Source organism: Phodopus roborovskii, unplaced genomic scaffold, assembly GCF_943737965.1.
Source record: "Phodopus roborovskii unplaced genomic scaffold, PHOROB, whole genome shotgun sequence".
NCBI classification, from domain to species: Eukaryota; Metazoa; Chordata; class Mammalia; order Rodentia; family Cricetidae; genus Phodopus; species Phodopus roborovskii.
The window spans coordinates 4665863-4687496 of record NW_026126558.1 but is presented as its reverse complement, the minus strand read 5'-3'; the positions used below and the strand labels follow the sequence as shown (position 1 = coordinate 4687496).

General features: G+C 48.4%; 1 protein-coding gene across 1 annotated transcript; it reads right to left on the bottom strand.

Moving 5' to 3' along the window:
- Positions 1-2865: 2865 nt before the first annotated feature.
- Pgbd5 (piggyBac transposable element derived 5) lies at positions 2866-18036 on the bottom strand. Its single transcript, XM_051201437.1, has 6 exons — positions 17600-18036; positions 13229-13363; positions 8205-8385; positions 6496-6693; positions 4756-4861; positions 2866-3240 (listed from the first exon to the last, which is right to left on the bottom strand). The coding sequence occupies exons 1-6, from the start codon at positions 18011-18013 to the stop codon at positions 3045-3047; spliced, it is 1230 nt and encodes a 409-aa protein (XP_051057394.1). The 5' UTR covers positions 18014-18036; the 3' UTR covers positions 2866-3044.
- Positions 18037-21634: the final 3598 nt, after the last annotated feature.

Below are 21634 nucleotides of genomic sequence, written 5' to 3'. Positions count from 1 at the left end.
TAAAAGGTAAAAAGGGGGAGGGGGGAAGAAGGGAACGAGAGGCGGCAAAGAGGGACACGCCCGCCAAGAAGCCAGGGAGCTGCCATCCAGCCAGACATCCAGAAGCAATGACAGCGAGGCAAGCAAAAGAAAGGGAGTGAGCCCTGAGGCAAAAGATAGACGAACAGGTTAATTTAAGTTAAAAGAGCTAGGAAAAAAAAAAAAAGTTCTTAAGTCAAGCATTCAAAACTACTAAGAAGTCTGTGTGTTGTGATTTGGGAGCTGGTCAGTGGTCCAAAAGAAAAAGCCTGGCACATAATACATTTTCAAAAATGACCAAGACACTCAGAGGTCAATGTCCAGACCCACCTGAATACACGTCACCCTCAGTTCTTTAACCCCTCCCTTCCTTGTGGCTTTGATGTGGACCTCCCCTCCTGGCCCTATGGGAACCCTTGCTGGTCACTGGCTCTAGTTGTGGGTGAGGTCAGGACCCGATGCCTTGTTTGACTGCTAGGATCCCAGAGAACATGTTTAAGTGGACATGGTCCTCCTATGGATTTGGATGTTATTTGGCACTGGGGCATGATAGCAAAATGATGGGGAAAATAAAAAAGCCTCAAATGAAAATCCTGGCACAGCCTTTAACCCCAGATCCTCAATGTATACCTAAAAATGCATGGAATTGAATGCATCCATCTTCATACCCTGCCTCCAGGTGAACTTTTATAATAGTTTATTTCTAATTATGTGTATATGAGTGAGTGTGTGTGTGTGTGTGTGTGTGTGTGTGTGTGTGTGTGTGTGTGTATGGGAATGTGTATGTTTGAGTGCAGGTTTCTGCAGAATCCAGAATGAGGGTGTGGGGTGCCTGAAGCCATCCCAAGTCACACCTGTGGAGGCAAGGCCCAAGGCTGAAGACTTTCTAACCCCATACCACATGCCATTCTGGCCTTCATGAAATTAAGAAAAGCTCTTCAATGCACTCATGCCTCACAGGCCCCAATGCCCCCTGCCTAGCTGCCATCTTCCCACTATTTAGAGAAAACAAGTATCAACAGAGCCACAAACAGCACCTCCACCCTGGGTGGCTCCAGCACTTCACAGGAGGAAACCTGTAGAACAGCGCCACCTGCTGGTCTCAAGTAAAACTATAGTCAGGGGAGACTCAGCAGGGATTATGTTTCTGAGACCCAGGACCATCCATGGGTGCTGGAATTACACACTATGTTTCTTCCTTTACTTACACTCTTGTGATAAAGTTTAATTAGGTAGAGTAAGAAGTTAACCATAAAACACATCTGTTGCAATGTGCTATAATAAAAGTTTATAACTTATGGATTGTTTATTTCTGGAATTTTCCATTTAATAGTTTTGGATCACAGTTGACCTCAGGCAACCAAGACTAAAAATAATGGGAATGGGGGGAGGTAGACAACTACACTGAGAATATACTACTGTGAATATGTATATTCACACATCAATTCCTAACTGATTTCTTTTTATAAACTGTTCAGTGCTTCAAGATTCCAAGGACTGTTCAGCTCACACATACCTGGCCACACAATGGGAAAGCAAGGTCAAAGGACCTTTGAAACAAAGCCACAAACTAACAGCCAACATCTAAATAGACTTTTATTTTTATTTTTATTGTTTGGACAGAAAAGAAAAAGTCATTGGCCTCCGTTAGTCTCCCTAAGTGTTGGAAACACCTGAACTCAGAAAAAGTGGACCTTGTAGAAAAGCATCACAAATTAAAAATATATTTCTCCATGTGGTAAAAGTGCTTTCAATCCGATTAAGGGTACAGCAAAAGTTATCTTAAACACAATCTGATACCGGGCCCACGATTCGTGGCATCGCAGGTCCCACCACAAGTGAGGGTACTTGTGGAGAGAGGGAGGACACAGAAGTGGCAAGGTGTGAGGGGCATACTGCCAGCCACACCTCAGCTCACTGAATGAATGAGGAAGAGTGTCCCAAAGCCCCCGCAGAGGACACTGTATCTGAAGAAATTAGGTGGCTGTGGAAATCAGATGAAGGGGCTGCAGAGTGCAGAAATCACTTGTTTCCATCTGTGGGGACAGTGGGTTCAGCTCGGGGCTGAGGCTCCATGGGATGTGCCAGCCTCTGACAGGAAGGGCCTGGGTCTACGGGTTCCACATGCCTTCCTGCCAGCTGCTGCCTGGCCCTGCTGTGGGAAGTCTCCAACCCCAGGTCAAGTCACCAGGTGGTTTCCTAGCCAGGGTCTCCCAACCCAGCTGTACCTTTCTGGGGGACCACCACACACGGAGAAATGATGGTGAAGGATTTTGTTTTCACAATGCTACATATTTCTCAAAACAAGTAATTCTGCCAACAATGACATGGTGACAAAGTGCACAGCCTGCAGGCTCCCCAGGCCTTGGGAGGTGTGGCCACATCTGGCCCTTCCTACACAGCCACAGGCCAGGCACAGAACTGTGATCATGCAGGAAACTGAGGGTGTGTGGGGTGAGAGGAGGGGACACATCTTGTCACAGTAGACCTTAAGCAACAGTAGGAAAATAACCTGAAGATATATTGAAAAATAAAAAAACAGCATCCTCTTCACTGTGAACCTGTCAGTTCCCTCTCGGCTGGCCCTGCCTTCCACCAGCCCCATGGAGGATGCAGCAGGAACACCCTGTTTGTAGTCGGCAAGCTGCAACCACTCTTGTCTCATCGACTCTGAGTTTTAATGGCACCACATTGCATTTCTTCTTTCAAGAGAGCTGTCTAAGGTGATCACACACATCCCTAGGTGCTGAGTGGTGGCACTGAGTGGTCCATTGTAAGCTTGCCTGGTCTGAACTTGAGCCTGTCATAATCTCTCAAGCTCTTGAAAGTAGAGCATGGTCCACCGGTCCTATTGCTGGTACCTTCCGAGGACACAGCCCCTTCAGTCACCTGTATCAGGCTCTGAGGAGCCCCCTCTTTTGGAGGGGGTGCTGAAAGCAGACCCTCTGGCCACGTGTGGGCCCTCCAATAAGCAGGCAGGTGACAGGCTCCCTCCTTGTCCCTGCCACCCCTGGGCCAGCACAGTCTCAGTGGGCTGGTGATGCATCCTCCAGGCCCAGCAGCTCCCTGACAAGCCTCTCTCCAAACTGTGCCCGGCTGTACCTCTTCACGTGGTAGGCATCTGACATTTTGTACAGGATGTAGGCATTGTTGACGGCAATGCTGATGGCAAACCAGAACACTTGCTGCCACGTCTTGTTTGGCTTGTGAGAGATAAAATACCTGGGGACAGAGGGGAGGTACAAGGTTGTGTAGTTATTTCCTGAGGTTTAAGTACTCCCTGGTGGAGGGAAGCTCTTTAAGACTCAGGAAGCAAATGAAACCCACAAAGCACAGGAAGAAACAAACCCCACAAGGCTGAGGGAGCTCTTGGAACTCGGGGGTGGAACACTACATCAGCCCTGGCAAATGCTGGGAAGGGAAGACTCTCCAACCAGCTGAGGGAGCGCCAAGAATACAGGTTTTGTGAGCTGTCACCCATGCTCCTCTTAAGTGACCATGCTGAATTCACTGGTTCACTAGGTTAGACTTGGGCGGAACTATTTCTTTAATCTGTCACTAGTGCCCAATCTGGGTTGGACAGTTGTTTGTCCCCCTCTCCTCAGAAAAGTCACACAGCAGGCAAGCTGGTAACAGCTCCCGGGGAAGAAGAGCCCAGACTCTGCCTTGTCTGCAGACTCCCATTCGGCCCATCCACTCCTAAACTACTTGATCCCTCAGCTCCAGCCCCTGTGGTGTGCTCTCTCTTTCCCAGACGTGTTTCCATTATCCATTTGTCCTTCCTTGGGGAAGATGCAGGACCCTGGGACTGGTCCTGAGGACACTATGCCCAGAACCCTATCATAGGATTATCTTTTCCTGTATATTTTCTCTGCATCCTGGCCATATCATGTCTGAAGACCACCAGAGTATCTAGAGTAGGACATTACCCCTGTGTCCACTAATCCACCACCGTCTTTGAAACACTGTGACACTGATGTGGCAAGTGTCCTATCAAGGCAGAAGAGGTGGCTTCTCACAGGAAGGTTAGATGCTCCAGAGAAGACACAGGTCTTGCTCTCTCCTCCTGACCAGGTCACAGGCCAAATAATGGAGGTTGTCCAAAGGCAGCCAAGCTGGTGCTCAGCTACCTGGCCAGCTGCAGTAGCTTTGTCTCAGGTAGGAAGACTGTGATGGAAGCATCCATGTGCTCAACAGCGTCCTATGGTTATCAGGACACCTAGCAGGCTGGCTCTGTGTATATGTAAGCCACACAAATCTACTGTACATACTGCGTGTGCCTTCTGTACACTGTATGTGCACAGCACAAGCCCACACCTGATCTCGGGCATCCTTGTGTAAAGGAACCAAAGACTCAGAAGAAGGCCTTGAGCTGACTCCTGGCATTGTGGACAGATGGGAGGGGGGCAGGATGGACAGTGTCCAGAGGATGGAGGCTGAACTGTGTGCCAAGATGCCCATCAATGGGGTACGAGCAGGGAAAGGGTCCTCAAGTGGGGCTGGAGGCCTGGGGTGTGAGTGCAGCGCAGAGGTCTCTAGAGGTGAGGTGGGTAACATATGTAGGCCACCTGGGGCCAGGATGAGAGCCAGGGACTACTTCATAGGTCCCTGTGCTCCAATCTTAAGTCCTTCAACATGTCTGGGCCACCACTATCCTCCCAACACACCACTGTGCTGGCGTCGCTGCCCCTCCCCACACCCCGCCACAGGGCTGCACGCGGTTGCCCACACACTCACTTGCTATATTTGTCATCATATCTACAGATATAGCTGAGATGAGCAGCAAAGGCCTCCACAGCCAGCGGGCAGGGGATCTCCCCACTCCTCCTCTTGATGATGACACCTGTGGGGGAGACAAGAGCTCAGTCCCCTTCCAGGCACTGCACCACTTCCCAATGTCCCTGGCTGCCCAGTTCCTTGGGAAGGGGTGGGGTGGGGTGGGGAGTGGACTGGCACCATGCACCAGGTGCTTCAGCAGAGAGGGATGAGGGGCACTGAAGGCAGCAAGGGCGAAGGCATCTGCCACCAAGACTCGGTAGCTTCATGGGGCACAGGGACAAGGACACGCACAGGCAACTCTAAGAGGCACATACAGACTACTGCCAGGACAGGCCTGAGTGGAACTGAGGGCAGGCGGGGCTCCCTCTTGCTCCCCATACTGGCTGACTTGGTCAAGGGCTGCTGGGAGGGGAAGAGTGGCAGATTCTCCTTCCCCTTACAGTAGGTGGGATCATGTCGCCGAGAAACAAGGAGGATACCCCTTGCACACCCGGTCAACCCCCTCTCACCTCTCCCTTCTCACCTCCCAACGGCCTCTCCTAGGGCCCCGGGATGGAAACCTTCCCCGCTTTGTTGCCCACACACTGTCACATCTGCCCCAGAATGTTTTCTCTACACATACAAAGGGGATGCAGCCAATGTGCCTCCAAAGTCATGGCACAGTTCACAGCCAGCAGAGCCTGGGGACCAAAAGGAAACCCACAGGACCTCACCCTTCCATCGCACCCAATGGCTGCTATATGATGCCTGTCCCCTGGCCTGCCTGTGCACTGTCCGCCTAGTCCCTATGGGACACAGGGACAAAGGTGGAGGTGGCCTTCCTAGCACCACATGCACTGGGCAAGCTTGGGGTTTCCCACTGTGCTGGCTAGTTTTAGGTGACATAATAGAAACACTCATTATATGGAGAACATAAACATATGCACAATTCCAGAGAAGCACATGTGGACCACACATCTAAATGACCACACATACATTGTACATATATACATATGTATGTATATGTGTGTATGTATATATATATGTACATGTATACATATATATACATACCCACACATACATACATACCCACACATACATACATACATACATACATCATACATACATACATACATATCTCGGATGCCACACCACAGGAACCCGCATGTCACACACCCAGCATGCACACAGGAATGTAAACTGCTCGTGTGCATACCATACTGGAAGCATCTCTACAGATTCTTTTGCAACCTCTCAATTTTTTTTTCTCAGCAGTTTAACACTGTCGTAACTGTCAGTTACTTTGAATACAGACTCTAGGCTAATTAAGTCCCTCTGTTCTGAATCGATTTTAAGTCCCCAGAGAATTAGTGAGGAAAACAGCGGGCCGCCTGGCAGCCAGGATTACACAGGCACTTTGCTTCCAGGAGTCTGTGATGATAAAATGATCCACAAATCTCTCACCCAGAATGTGGCCCATCACTATGTTCTAAACAACAGAATCATCACACCCTAACAAGCGGGTGAGGCCACAAAGCCACTTGTCAATCAAATTCTCCCAGCTTGCTAAGGCAAGCTAAGGACTTCATGAGGCTCTTCCCTGCCCCTTCCCAGGACAGGACAACAAACTACTAGTGACACAGATAGCATAAGGGTCCTCCAGGCTTGTGACCTGGATGCCCTTCACTTCTTATACCCACACTCACACCCCCAACTCACCTTGCTGCACAGGGGAGTAGGCGTTGGTCAGGAAGCGGAAGTGCCCCTTGTTGTACCAGCAGATCAGAGACATGTTCCCCTTTGTCCTGATCTGGTGCTGGCCCCGGGCAAGTGGGGTGGTAGGGTTTGTCAACATGGATGGAGGGAGGCCCGTGCAGTCACTTTTCCTAGAGCTCAGTAAGCCACAGCAGTAGATTCCTGGCAGAAAAGATGCAAAATCTCACATGTGCCACTGTCAGGGTGCCCAATCCACAACCCACGGAAGGAGAAACTGGTGAGAGCAGAACCTCCAGGAGCAGCTGCTGAGGCCTTTCCCTCTCTGCCCCACCCCTCCTAAGAACTCACCCTAAAGTCATTAAGGCCACGACTAATGTAAGCGATGGATAAATGCAACAATATGGCCCAACAATGCAGCCAGAGTCCTTGGGAGGGACATACAATGTAGACAAAGCACATGGTACTCAATTGCAAAGAGCTAAGTAACTCTAGATGCTTCCAAAATTCACAGTGGTGTTATTTTTATATTACCTAACCTTAGAAAAAGACAAAATCCCATACCCAATCACTCTCTTCCAGCCAGAGTTCTTTCCCAACTCCTAGCTTGCTGAGCCAGGGAATGCCTTTACCTTTAGATCTCAGAAGCAACACTGGCCCCAAAGGTTCAGGCCATGCTCTGGTATCATCACTCATGCTGCTTTGCACATCTGGCACAGGACACACACACACACACACACACACACACAGAGAGAGAGAGAGAGAGAGAGAGAGAGAGAGAGAGTCCAACTCCTAGTGCTGATAGTAAATCTAGTAGTAGACCATCACATACATATGCACATGCCATCAAAGGTTACACCTCTATGTATATGCCTCTGCAGACATACGGGCTCAGGCAGTAGGCTAGCTCTCCACTATGCTTCACGGAGAGCCTTATCTCCTCCTAAAGCAGCTGTGTCATGTGTTCTAGAATCAGTTCCTGCAGCTTTCCTTCCCTCCTCAGTCTGATCTCTTGCAGAGCTTGTGCTACAGATGAGTTCTGAGCCTGCCTGCACCACCCTGTGCAGAAGGTCATCCTTACCTAGCCTGCAATGCACAGAGGTAGGATGCTCCCTCACTTCAATGCAGCTTCCAAGGCCCAGGATGTAAGCTGCTTAATTCCTCCACAATGTAGGAGGGTTCAGTTTTAAGGCCTGATGTCCACTGTGTGGCAGAGCAAAATGCCTCAATTCTAATAGCTTCTGCCTACAAGTGATACTTTCTGAACAGCTTAGCATTTAGGTCTTCATTTTTACATCCAGCTTCTGTCAAAGCCATGGGAGACTTATCCAGTCTGCTAAGAACAAACAGAACCTCCTGCCCCAAGAAGCCCATGGGATTGTTCCTGATCACACAGGTCTCTGCCAGATGGGAAGGAGACTCACTAGTGATGGTAGCTACTTCTCGAACTTTGCAGACCCTTCTTATTAGGGCTTTTCCTTTAGGCCTTTGATGGCCAGAACCACACAGCAACAGACACACACGAATACCCAGAAGACTGGCAGAGCTCTGTGCCAACGCTGTCTCTAGATGGTGAGTCCAGGACTCACACACCTTAAGGTCACCAGAACCCAGACACAGGGCCACTGAGACACTTGTACAGCCTACACTGGCCACTCCTGTCCTCTTCATTTGTGTTCAGCACTTCCCCGTGCTGGGATGGCCACGGGACAAACCTTGCTTCTCAAATTCTTCAAACAGTGTGAGGCTAGTGATGCTGGGCCCTGTGAAGATGATATAATTCTTCCCAGCCGCATTCCGGCACAGACTCCGGGCAACCATGCTGTGGAGCTGTGGCTTGTTTTTCAGAGCATCCAGGCCATCTGGGCCACCGCCTTCCTTCAGGTGGACATAGATCTTGAATGGAAATACACAGAGGTCAGAGAGCCAAGGGCAACATGGACCATAGCCTGAAACATGGGGTCAGAGAACATGGGGAAAGCACTCCATTGTCTCATCAACTTCATGCAGTCCTAGGTCACCACCACGGCAACCCAAACCCTGAGCAGCTGGTGTGGTTTAGCCTGGAGGCTTCTGTTTGGAAAAGTCTAGGTGGGAAAGAAGCAGTTACAGATGGTAAAACTGGTAGTCAAAAGTGATGCAAACCTGCTTCTAAGTTTCCAAACATAAAAACAAAACAAACAAACAAACAAACAACCCCCCCCCAAAAACAAACCCAGAAGCCAGGGTCACTTGAAGGGCTAGGCATGTTCTTATATGGGTACTGCCCACTGGGTAAAATGCCTAGTCAGCTCAAAGATAGGCAGAACAGGCCTCATCTGTTTCACTGTCCCAGAGACACAATGGAGGTCAGACACACTCAAGGGGCAGGTAAGCAAAGGGCTGCTGAGCTTAGGCGGCAGTCTCTAACACGCAAACCACACCAGCTCCATGACTGCCACCAAAGGAGTGGATGTGGGAAGAGGAAGGAGTTGATGTAGGGTACTGACTAGTTCCTTCCCCTAAGTATGACAGATGTTCTTGGGGAGGAGGGCTGCTTGGAGACTTCTGTAGACAGATGCTCAGCAGATACCACCACTCTCCTATGCCTGCCCTGCCCTGCAGAGTACACTGACATTGGAGCAATCTGACCATGGCAGAACTGCTCTCTGAGAAACACCCAGAAGGAGCATGTGGAAGGCCCAGCTACCATGTCAGGACCCATCCTGTCTGATGAGTTTGGAGGTCATCTACCAAGTACAAGTGTTCTTGATGAGAACAGAGAGCATGAAGGCCCAGCTCTGTGTTTAGGTCAATGCACAGGAATGTGACTTAGCAAGAAAGCCCTCAAAGGAGTGAGCAACACTTCACCAGGAAGCAGTGCGGAATAACAGAGCCTCTGGGTTCAGCAATGGTCAGGAAGTTAGTGTGTCCTGGCCTGCCATGGATCTTCTGTAATACACAGCTGTTCTGACTCTATACGCATCCATACTTAGCTTCAGAAACACTATTTTCCAGGGTTTTAAAAAAAGTACTGCATGCACCACAGGTGTATGGGTTGGCACCCAACACTATAGGAGGGGAGGGAGCCTGTGCATGGCATGGGTGGCTCTTGTGTTCATGGACCACACAAGGCTGAAGTCAAAACATCAGCTGGTATGTTTCTACCCAGTGCTCAAGAGCCTCCGGCACAATGAGACTGAGAATGTCCATCACTCTGGGAGCCATGAGGATTGTCTATGTCTCTACCTGTCCAGCTTCAGTCAGGCTGGTTTATATGGACATGTTGACTACATACTCAAATGGCTACTTCTGCAGGTGGTTAGAATGTAAAATGTTCTCCACATTTGTGTGTTTGGACAGTTGGTCCTCAACTGGTGGTACTGTTCTGAGAGGCTACAGAGCCTTTTGGAGGTGGGGTCTTCTTGAAGGGTGTGGTATGCTGGCCTGGAGTATTATGCACTGGTCTCTGTTTTCTATTGAGCTCTCTGCTTCCTGACTGTCAACACAATGTCCCACAAACACAGGCCTGAGCTGCTCCTGCTGCTACTGTGTCTGCTAGCATTGAACTAGCAGAAATATCTCCCAAGCTGCTTCCTGTCGTGCATTTGGTCTTAGTGACAAGAAAAGTGACTAGTAGAGACAACAGTAAGCATTTCCTAGGGCTGGGGTTAAGAGCACTAGTTGCTCTTATGTTTGGTCTCAGCACTCACATGGTGGCTCATGACAGTCTGTAATCATTCCAGGGTATCCAATAGTTTCTTCTGGCCTCCACAGGCACCAGGCACACATGTGGTGCACATACACTCACATAGGCAAAACTCATATATATTCTACTGGAGTTACAGATGTTCTGGGTTTTGGGTGGAGGGGTGCTGAAGATAAAACTAAATTAGGAGGAGACACTAATTATAAAGACCTCCACCAGCACTGATAGGTGCAGCTGGAAACTGGTGTGTTCTGGGACACAAGTTTGTGGTCACTGGTGTGTACTGCCTTGTGTACAGGTTTGGAGATGACCAGGACTCAAAGCTAGGCCAGGAGCTTGCCCTCCTGGGACTGGCAATTTCCCCAAACACCAGCAATGGGCAGCTTGGAGTTTTTCCTTGGCTTGGGACACACATTTGCAAGACCATCTCAAACTGCCCAGCACTTTGCCCACATGGGCAAGTCCAGGTACTCTTCTCAAGGTGCAGCCATGGTGCAACAAGGACTTCTGCTGAGCCAACAGCCTTCCCTTCCCTGTCAAGAAATCTGGAAGCAGCCCTAGAAAGGTGCCAGAGACTCCCAAGTGCAGAACTCACTACTATACAATAATAAGTTCTATAGTGTAAAAATGAAATGTATTAGTTTATTTATTGCATGTATGTGTGTGTGTGTGTGTATGTGTGTATGTATATATGTATACACACACACACATATATATATGCCTACCTGTAAACATGCCACTGTACACCATGGTGAGTATGTGGAAGTCAGAGGACAACAGGGGGGATTAGTTTCCATCATGTGGGACCCAGGGATCAAACTCAATTGCCAGGCTTGGCAGCAAGCACCTCTACTCATTGATCCATCTCACAGAACCTCTAAACTTGTTGAGAGATATAGTCTCACTCTGTAGCCCAGGCTGGTCTGGAACTCAACAGCATTCCTCTGGCTTCTCCCTCTGACTCCTTCAAATAACATGAGGGCCATGGTGGCAACTGATCTGGCCACTGAGTTATACCAGCTGACATTTCACTCACTGTCACTGGAGTCTGGTGTACTGAGTTCTCTAGAAAAATGATCCAGAAGCCCCCTTACACTTACTGGCATGACTATCTCTTCTTCAGAATGGGATAGCACTGGGGTCCCCTGCTGGTAGTAGTACAGACTGTATCTGTGGACGTGAAACTGGTGCATCTCATCAGCATCTGTGTGAGGAGCTGGGGGAGGGGTATGCATGATGCAGTCATGGGCAAACTGCACAAAAGTGCATAACTGGTACTTACAGGAAAGACACAGGTGAGATGGTGGAGGTGTCTGGAGATACTGGAGACACAGAGTGTGGGTGCTAGAGCGGCGGCATGGCTGCATCACACACAGCTTGTGCAGTTGTGAGCACGCAGACTGCATGCTTGGAGCCCCACTTTCCTGGCTCATGAGAATGATTTGTTGCATGCAGCCTACAAGTGCACTGTGAAGTCATTTTTTCTTTTTTTATTTATGTTTTTAGACAGGGTATTTCATGTATGACCGCCTGGCTTTGATCTTGTATGTAGCAGAAGACGATCTTGAACTTCTGATCCTTATGCCTCAGGCATGAACTAGCATCCCTGGCTATGAGGTGCTAGGGATCAAATCCAGGGCTTTGTGCATGCCAGGAAAGTGCTCTACCAAGTTACATCCCCAAAGTACTTTTTTAAATTCAGTCATCACCACTATCCTAGGATTGATGCATGGCCCCCAGCGACATTTTAAGATGGTACTATTCTCTCTTGTCACATGCCCTGACTACAAAATTTGCAGTTTGAGATATGCCAACAAAATGAGCTCAAACCTCCCTTCTTCACAGCTTCCCAGGGAGATTCCTTCTTAGCACAGATCTTAGCAACCCAGCATTCAACTCTATTTCTCTTTCCTTATCAGTTCAAGAACTTATCACCTGCGTCTAGAAGATGCACTCTGTCACACATTTTTGACAAATCTGAGTGGTCAGCGTCATGACTCTTTTGTTTGAGGGTTACTATAAGGAAACATGGCTCATTTGGGGCACAGGCACTGTGATCTGATAGGGACAACAGCAAGGTGGCTTATGGGAAGGTGGAGTACACAGAGTGGATATTACAGAGTGGATATGCCAGGCAAACGGATGACTCACTTCTCAGGGTAGACCTCAGATTCTATCTCCCTACTCAAGAAAGGCACAGAACTTAAGAGCCGGTTATTTCTAGAGTGTTTTGCATGATATTTTCATGCAAAATCCATTGCAGGTGGACTTGAAATTGTGGGCTGGTCATGTAAATGTGAACAGAGAGAACACAGAGCAAGTAACAGCACTTGAGACATCTGTAAGGTTGGAGGTAGCAACAAGGCAGTGACTAACCGGCAGCAGACAGTCGAGGCCAGCACTTTGTTGATGGACCCAGAGATAGAATGGGGTTCCAACCACCTCTAATGGCCTGAATAATACATGATAATCTCCATATCTGAGCTAGGGGACATGCATGGGCACGTGGGCCCTCTACTGGCTCAGCCCACAACAGTCAAGGACTAACCAATCTCAAAGCAATGATTCCAGCCCTTGTGCAGTCTCCGCCATGCCCCAGATGAACTCTAGACAAGGAAGTCTGATGGCTTTACCTCCTGGAAATCCTCCAGCTCTCAGGGGCTTTCTTTCTTTTCCTTACCCTCTCACCTTTACCTAATTCTTATTCCACTGAGACAAACTCAAAGCCAGTCTCCCTGGCCACCTTTGGTGCCTCTGAGTGTCTGGCACCATTCATTGGTTCTTGGGTCATGTCAAAAACCCTACATGGCAGGGGTGGAGTCAGGTATGACGCTGTCCTCTCCAAGGACCAGCTACCCCACACCAGACAAAGTGAGACTAGACTGGCCTCTGCCAGAGTGCTGGGCCAAATGTGACATACAGTGAGAAGAGAGTGAACTAAGTAGTCTTGTGATACTCCACTTCATCCTTTGCATCTCCCCAATGCCTGCATATCCCCAGAAGCACCCATTTCTGGTGCCTTTCACCCCATCAACAATGGCCCTGGCTCACCTGGATGATGAAGCCTGTCGAAGAGCACTGGCGGACCCACAGGCTGAATTTCCGCTTTTTCCTCTTCCGCAGCTCACGCTCCGTGCATGTGGCGATGAACACGGGGTCCTCATCAATCAGGGGTTCATGTAGCACCTTTGGGGGAAAAAAGGAAGTTCTCACAGAGCAGTACAAGCTCCGCTCTCAGCAACACCTTCAACACTATGTGACCATGACTAAGCTGCCTGACTTCTCTGACCTGGAGTCTCTTTACCTGTGAAGAGTTAGTGTAATTACACTGCTCTAGGGAGGGCTCAGCTAAGCATGGGAACACTCACCACATCCTGACGCACAGCTGGTGTTCCTTTAGCAGAGATGACCTTGGCTCTTGCTAGCCTCTTTACATAGTCCCACACTGGTTTTTCCTGTAGTCTTCACTGGCATGAGACAACAAACTCAGAGCCACCATTCCAGGCCCCTTTGGTGACTCTGAATGTCTGGAACCCTAGGTCCTTGGGTCATGTCAAAACTCTACATCACTGGGATGGAACCAGCTATGACTGTTGCCTGTATCAGTGATCTATAATAGCTAGCCTAGAGTCTCCAGGCCCAACTTGTGTCAATGTGTGTGAAGGTGTAAGTGTGTGTGTATGTGGGGGGTATATGTGCACATGAGTGAAGGTGTATGTGGAATACTATTTTAAGATGTGTTACATTTATTTATGCTATAGAATATTTGTTTAATGATGCAAAGATGTGTTGCACTCTTTTATGCTGCATTTATTTAACTCTGTGAAGTTAACTCTGTGTGTTACTCTGTCTAAAACACCTGATTGGTCTAATAAAGAGCAGAATAGCCAACAACAAGGCAGGAGAGATTTAGGCAGGGCTTCCAGAAAGACAGAATAAATATGAGCAGAAATCTAGGGAAGGGATCTATCTAGGATCGAGAGAGGAGAGGAGGACACCAGGGGCCAGCCACGTAGCCACACATCCAGCCACAGAGTAAGAAGGAAAGAAAGGTATGTAGACTAGAGAAAGGTAAAAGCCCAGAGGCAAAAGGTAGATAGGATAATTTAAGAAAAGTGGGCTAGAAATAAGCCAAGCTATGGTGGGGCAATCATAAATAAGTCTCTGTGTATTTATTTGGGAGCTGGGTGGCAGGACCCAAAGAATAAAAACAAACAAACAAACAAACAAACAAAACATTTCCAAAGGTGTCTACAGGGCCCAGAGGTATCTGATTCCCTGGGGCTGGAGGAACAAGAGGTTGTGAGCTGTCCAATATAATCGCTCTGAACTGAACCTGGATCCTCTGCAAGAATAGTGAGCATTCTTAGCCACTGAGCCATCTCTCCAGCTCCACACCCCCTAAGCAATTACTGACTGTATTTCACCTATGTCAACTTCTTGATGACATTATTCTATGACCTTTTCAAAGACAGAACAATAAAATAAAAAGACTTCAAGTTGGTCTGTCAAACTAAAATGCTTGGGAAACTTTTGAGAACATTGTGACAATACAGTATACACTGCAATTCTCTCCCCAGTTCTATCCCACAATTTTGAATGAGAGTGCATATCTGCATTTAAAAAAGATAATGTGCATACACACTGATTTCCACACTGCACACAATGCTATAGATGGAGGAGCATCAAACCACAGCCTATTTTTGTAAACAAAATTTACTGGAATAATCCCCTGTTCTCATCCACTGCAGCTTCAGGGCCACATGAAAGAAGGGACAAGACCCAATAGAGACCACATAGCATCTAAAATAGCCTTTGGCCACGTGCAGAAACAGTTTGTAGGATCTCAGCTCCTAGAGACAGTGGTCAAATGTGTCTCTCTCCACAGCTTTGAATCAGCTCAGAACATGAGGTCCTCCCAAAGAGCCATATCAGTCCATGGCCTGCATGGGCACTCTAGAAGGTAAGCTCTGTGCTTGTGACCCAGAATTCCTTTGGTAACAGTGCCTTTGGTTCTATTTCTAAAATGCATCAGCCTCAGAACTTTATAGATGGTTCCTCTTGCAGAGGGCCCATATTTGGTTTCCAGCATCCCCATGGAGGCTCACAACCTTGTGGAATTCCAGTTCTAAGGGATCAAATGCCCTCTTCTGATCTCTGTGGGTACTGCACACTTATACACATGCAGGCAAAACACTCATATACATAAAATAAAAATAGATATTTATTTTAAAATATCAGTCACACCTCACTGGTATGCACTGCCACACTCTGTCCCTTGGGGTTTTACTGTTGGGAATCTTGAAGGTGAGTTCAGGATGTGCCCCTGCCTCTGCTTGGTATGGGAACAGACAAGTTGGCCTGCCTGTGCTGCAGCCCAGACCTTCATGCCCAGTTCCTCACAGTCCCTGACTCCTTGCAGCTTATGAAACATTCAAAGTCCCACGTGGAACTCTCTAGCAAAAATGAAATATCTAAGGAGGTCATAGGAACAGGGAAGGTGGCATTGAGGTATCCCCAGGTCCCTGCTCTTGCCCTGCCCATCTCCTTGTCTAGACCATGCATCTGTTGTTTCTCAGCCACCCAAGTGTCCTCCTCCTCAGTGAGCCAGGGAGTGCATCTCCACATGATGTTCAAACACATTTATAAGCGAATCCCAGCAGGGCAAGCAAGAATCTCCGAGTCTCACTCCTCCTCTGGGGAAAACAGCATCATCTCTGTCATACCTTGCTATCCTTGAGTCCCCTCTGTGCAACAAGCTACTTGTGTGTGCCAGGTAGCAGGTATGGTAGACAAAACATCTCTTATTTGCATAATCCCTCTCCAGGGATATTTCTCTGATTAATCTGACTCCAGTTTTGACGAAAGTAACACCTATTTTGTACTTTTATATGAACACACACAAAAATGGCTTCTTTGTTTGCTGGCAGATTCCGGGGTCTTCAGAGGACTCTGTAAAACCTTTTGCAAAGGGTAACATTAGGGAGTACAGTAGTCCTCAAGATTCCACACTGAGAGTTTGTGTGTGTGTGTGTGTGTGTGTGTGTGTGTGTGTGTGTGTGTGTCTTGCACACATGTTCCTGAGCATCTGTGTGTTCAGGGCAGTCATGATGGTGGTGGTGGTACAGGGGAGCTGGCTCTGGGTCACTCCTGGGAACCAGAGAAAGTCTGACCCCATGTCTGACAAGGTTGTGGGGGAAAGCATCGTTTCAACAGGAAAAAGGCAGACAAGTTCCCAGGCAAGATTGTAGCTTGCCATCCCCTCCCACCACCCCACCTCTGGTCTTACAAGGTGGCTGGCAAGTTCTAGAACACTAGGGAAATCTGTGCAGAGTGTTCAGAAGTCCATGGATCGGAGACATGATAATATCTCCCACAAAAGTTCTGACATTTCCAGTTGTGCAGAATAAAGGAACATTACAGACCCTGGCAGAAGCAAACATTGGGAGTGGGAGACTAGCAGGAGCTTCTTAAAAGATGGTCATGGGCATAAAAAATGGTGCATCTGTGTAACCAGATATCTCCATAGAGAGCACTCATCTTACTTATGAAGGCACACAACTTCTTAATTTGAGTTAGAGAGCTTTACATATATCAGCTACCTCCTCAATGTGCCAAATCAACGGAGCAATTCTGAGGAAAGTCTAAGAGTCTGACACTAGACTGTGTGACAACATGACAGCGCCAAGTACAGTGGTCATGGAAGGTAGGGTGGACCAGGAGCCAAGAGCCACTAGAGCACTGGCCTCCTGGAGCAGGTTAAGGACATCTGGAAGGAGTTAGGGGGCTGTGCCAGAGGTGCTTGGGTCACCAGACCCTAGGGAAGGCTCCAAGCTCTGCCCTGAGTAACCAGGTGGACCTTTGCATGGAAGAAGTCCCAATGACCAAAGAGCAGCCACAATTCCAGCTCACTCCCTCACTGTCCAGCATACTACCAGGTCTGTGCCCCTCAATGAAATGACAGGGATCCTGAGGCTAGACTGTGTAAAGCCTGGCAGGAAGAGCCATGGAACAGGAGTGGGTGGAAAGATCTGTACCTCTGAACAAACTGTTGAATTCCAACTGTCTGGGGGTTGAGTTCTAGCCCCTACTATCCCTTACTAACATGTTTGGATCATAAAATCAACAGTATGTTAGTGGCTTTAAAAAGACTTGTGCAAGTCACTGGAAAAAGTATGGCTGGACAGGACAAAGGACATCCTAAACCCTGTGCCTAGCCAAGAGAAGTCTCAGGGTATTTAATGGCACCTATCTTTCTCTCTGTGTCTCTTTCTCTTTCTCTTCTGTCTGTCTATCTGTCTGTCTCTCTCACGCACGCCCGCACGCGCGTGCGCACACACACACACACACACACTGGCCTCACCTGGGTCTGAGATGGCGTGCACACACACACACACACACACACACACACACAGGCCTCACCTGGGTCTGAGATGGCCTGAAGGCAGCATCAAAGCCACTCTGCAGGGAGTCAAGGAAGGGCTGGACCTTGTAGAGCCCATGTGTGGTCTGGCTGGACCGGAAGGCCACGACATGGAAGTACTTGAGGATCTTCTCGAAGCGGGCCTGGCTCATGACGAGGGCGAGGCTCCGGTTGCTATAGAAGCCTCCACTCCAAATGCTGAGTACTGACTCACAGTGTGAGACGCTGGTAGAGATCACATAGCCCAGGAAGGCCTTCATCTCGGTCAATGTCACCTCCACCCAGGCAGCATCACTGCCAAAGCGTTCCTGGAACTTCCTGGCATACATGTTGGTCTGTACCACCATGTTCTTGAGCACGTTGTCTGGAACAAAAAGCTGGAAGAAGTCCACTGCACTAGCGCTGGAGGGCATCTTTCTGGTTGGACCTAAAACCCAAAGAGAGGCCAAATGTTCACTCCCAAAGCCACTACTACCCGACAGGGGCCAGATCCTCTTGGCCTTGGGCCTCAGGCCAGCATCCCTGTCTAGCCTCCCTTTCCTTCTGAATCTGACACCTTGCCCAACTGGAGGTCATGACCTAGCTCTCCTATCCCCTGAGCTTCTTGTCACTCAGATGCTCTTGTCTTGTCTCCCAGGTGACATCTCTCTATCTCCCAGGACACGCCCCTCATTCCCACCTTCTTCCAAATCTGTCTCCCACAGCCCAAGCCCTGTTGCCAGACCCATCACATGTAGGCTGTCCCCACATACACCCTATAAGACATCAGTGGCAATACCCTTTCAAGAATCTAGCCAAACAAGAGTCCTGCCAAATGTGGCCCACCCAGTAAAGACATATCTGAGGAGAGACATGGACTAGAGGAGGCATACACAACTCCACCATCACTCTCCAGCATGCACTGTGTAAGGTAAGGGGACTCTGTAGCTCTACAATGCTTCAGTTGCAGCCAGTGGACAGCAAACTTTATTAACACAATTCTTAACTATTGGTGGATTAATTCAAAGAAGTAATGCATGACAGTTTCACCACAGGGAGACAGGTCTCATAAATTTTAACTGGCGTGCACATGTACACACACACACACACACACACACACACACACACACACACACACACACACCAAGACTCAACTTACTATAACATTCTTACCACAAACCAAAAACATCTTAAGTGGAAAATACATGTGCCACCCTAACCAGATTGCTCTAATTCAGTCATAGCACACTGTAGAGTATTGGCTGCTCCCCTCACAATGGCAACTGACCCAGAGCCAAAGCTCAACATCACTATTCCAAACCTCAGGAGAATTATCAGCTGACATACAACCAGAGAAAAGATCCAAGTATAAAATGCAAATATGGTTCCTACTCAAATACACCACTGTTTTTGAATTACCCTAAAGTAAAGAACTCTCTGTCTCTGTCTCAAAGACAGAAGTTTGGGGTTTTTGTTGTTGTTTTGTTTTTCTTTTTGGTAGCCTTGGCTGTCCTGGAACTTGCTCTGCATATCAAGCTGTCCTTGAACTCAGAGACCCACCTTCCTCTACCACCTGAGTGCTGGGATTCAAGTCATACACCACCACTGCCCTGCTTAAGTCAATTCTTAAACTGAAGCGCCCCTCCCTCCCTCCCTCCCTCTCTCTCTCTCTCTCTCTCTCTCTCTCTCTCTGTGTGTGTGTGTGTGTGTGTATGTGAGTGTGCATGTATTTGTATGATTAAGGGTTCTATTAAGCAGGCTCGAAGCAGCATGCTCAGATTTGTAGGAGCCAAGCTTTCTTCTGCATCTGTGTAACAAGTTTTAATAAAAACTATGTGTATTCTCCAACATTCCAAAGGTCTTCATTTCCCACCAACTTGTATGGTCTGTGAAAAAGGAAACTGTTCACAGCGAAATGAAGACAGATAAAGCCAACGAGATAGCTGGGTTTTTGAACAGTAGCCAGATTCAGGGATGCAACTATTGACATTTTGTTTCCATGGACATGGCTGGGTGTCATGTGTGTCTGCCTGTTTGCATGTATGTGGGGACATGCAGGGGTGCATATACTCCTGTGCATATGTACATGCATAAGGAAGCCCAAGGTTGAAATTGTGAACCTTCTTCAATCATTCATTTCCATCTTATTCATTGAGACAGACTTTCTCAATCAATCCCAGAGCTCACCGATATGGATCCAAACTCTAATCTTCATGCTTGCATAGTAAACACTTGAACCATTGAACCACATTCCTAGCCCGATTCCTTAAAAGTCAGTTCACTGTACATCAGATTTGCCCCCTTGCTCCCAGCTTTAGTTTTCTCTTTGTAGAATGGACTGAGTGAAATTGAAAGACTCTCTATAAAGTAAGATGAACAAGGCCACATACCAGATTCCCAGCACAGCACTGGCAGGAGGAGACAAACCTAAGGCTTGGCAGCTTTTCTGGGACACCAATAGGAAATCACCGAGGGCTTTTAAAAGCAAATCCTGCTTTCAGTTCACTTAGACAGCAGGGTAGCCACCATATTCACTGGCCTCAGCAACACTGTAAAAAGGTGCCCAGCTGGTACCAGTGCACCACACTGACCCAGGAGGCAGTCCAGTTGGCATGGGAATACAGAAACACAGGGCTATTTACTGGTGTTCCATAACTGCCCTGGTGAACACCTCAGTATTTCAGTAGGCTGGCAGCCTCCTGTGGGTGGAGCCATAAATTATTCAGAATGGCGTTCAGAAAGGGGCAAAACCAGCACTGTAAGTGCTGCATCATGCTGACTGAGAGGCGTGGAATTTTCTCTTCCCAGGGCAATCTCCCTCCCCATATGCATGCCATTTCTAGATGGATTCTCAAGGCTTCCTGCAGCCTGCTTCACAAACACACTGTAAAGAGCTGGCTTCCCTGACAGATTGACAAGCTCCCTTGTTGATCTTTCTTAGTTTCTATGATCACTGCCACTTAGAATATGGTGACCCCGGTTGGTTGTCACGAAAAAGGTGAGTAGTTTGATGCAGCTCCTACCTCCAGCCTCACAATAAGGCCACTTAGCTTTCTGCATGGCCCATATAACTTGATGTCAGTCCCAAGGGGCACCACCCCCATACAGAGAGAATGTCTGAAGTAGGACATAGTCCGTGCTCTCCAGGTGACTTAGAGATGGCTTTGTATCTCTGCATGGGACTTTGCCTACTGTCTGTGGAGATTACTAAGGAAGCCACATGCCCCCAATGGGAAAGGCAACCATGTATCTCTCTCCTCCATGACACCCTCTTGCTGTGGGGTGAAAATAGTAAAGACACCTAGCAGGTAACTAAAGGAAGCAGAGGCCTTATGTGGTAACTGCAGGGAGGTGGTGGGAGATCTGGAAGAAGCATCACTTGTCATCGGGGTCTAGTGAGAGTGGAGGTCTAAGTCCAGGGTAAAAGTTCCCACCACAGGTCACCGTGTTAAGGTCCTGCCTTTACCACGCAGTTCCCTGAACACTGCTTCCTTCCCCTCCCTCTGCCAATAGCCTACTGAACTCAGAACTCCTGATGGAGTGTCTTCCATTCAACTCCACAGACTTCCCTCTTTGCGCAGGTCCCAGGATCTGCTCAGACATGGCTGCCTGTGCCACCCACTTTCTGACTTCTATTGAAGCAAGAAGGCCAAGATCATGTCTGTCATATTCTTTCTGCCCTCCAAGCTTAGGATGCGGTGGGCTCAACACTTTGGAGATTGACAAAGGGGAGAATGGGCGCCACACTCCACGAGATGCAAAGGACATCTTTGCTGAGTTCAGAGGGAAGAGCAGGGTGCTTTGTGACAGGTTGTGTCAGCCATGTCCACCATACCTTTAAGGGTGCCTTGGAGGACTGTCAGTGTATGTGAGGGAGACACCTGAAAAGTCAGGGTGTATTTGTCAGGAAGTGGTAAATGCACAGCCTGCTTGGAGGCAACAATGAGTCCAGCCTTGCTCCCAGTCCCCCAACCTCCTTTCTCCAGCTGGGGGAAAGCCCCTGGGGAACTACTCCTGGCTTTCTTAACTCCCCTCTGCCTTCCTTCCATCTCAAG

Excerpts from the sequence above, each read along its gene's own strand:
- Pgbd5 (XM_051201437.1), bottom strand. The coding sequence starts at position 18,013 with ATGCCCTCCAGCGCTAGTGCAGTGGACTTCTTCCAGCTTTTTGTTCCA. Across the intron at positions 13,364-17,599 it reads TCAGGCCATCTCAGACCCAG|GTGCTACATGAACCCCTGAT; the intron begins GTGAGGCCTGTG and ends TTTCCCCCAAAG. Across the intron at positions 6,694-8,204 it reads TGAAGAATTTGAGAAGCAAG|GAATCTACTGCTGTGGCTTA; the intron begins GTTTGTCCCGTG and ends CTTTTCTGCCAG.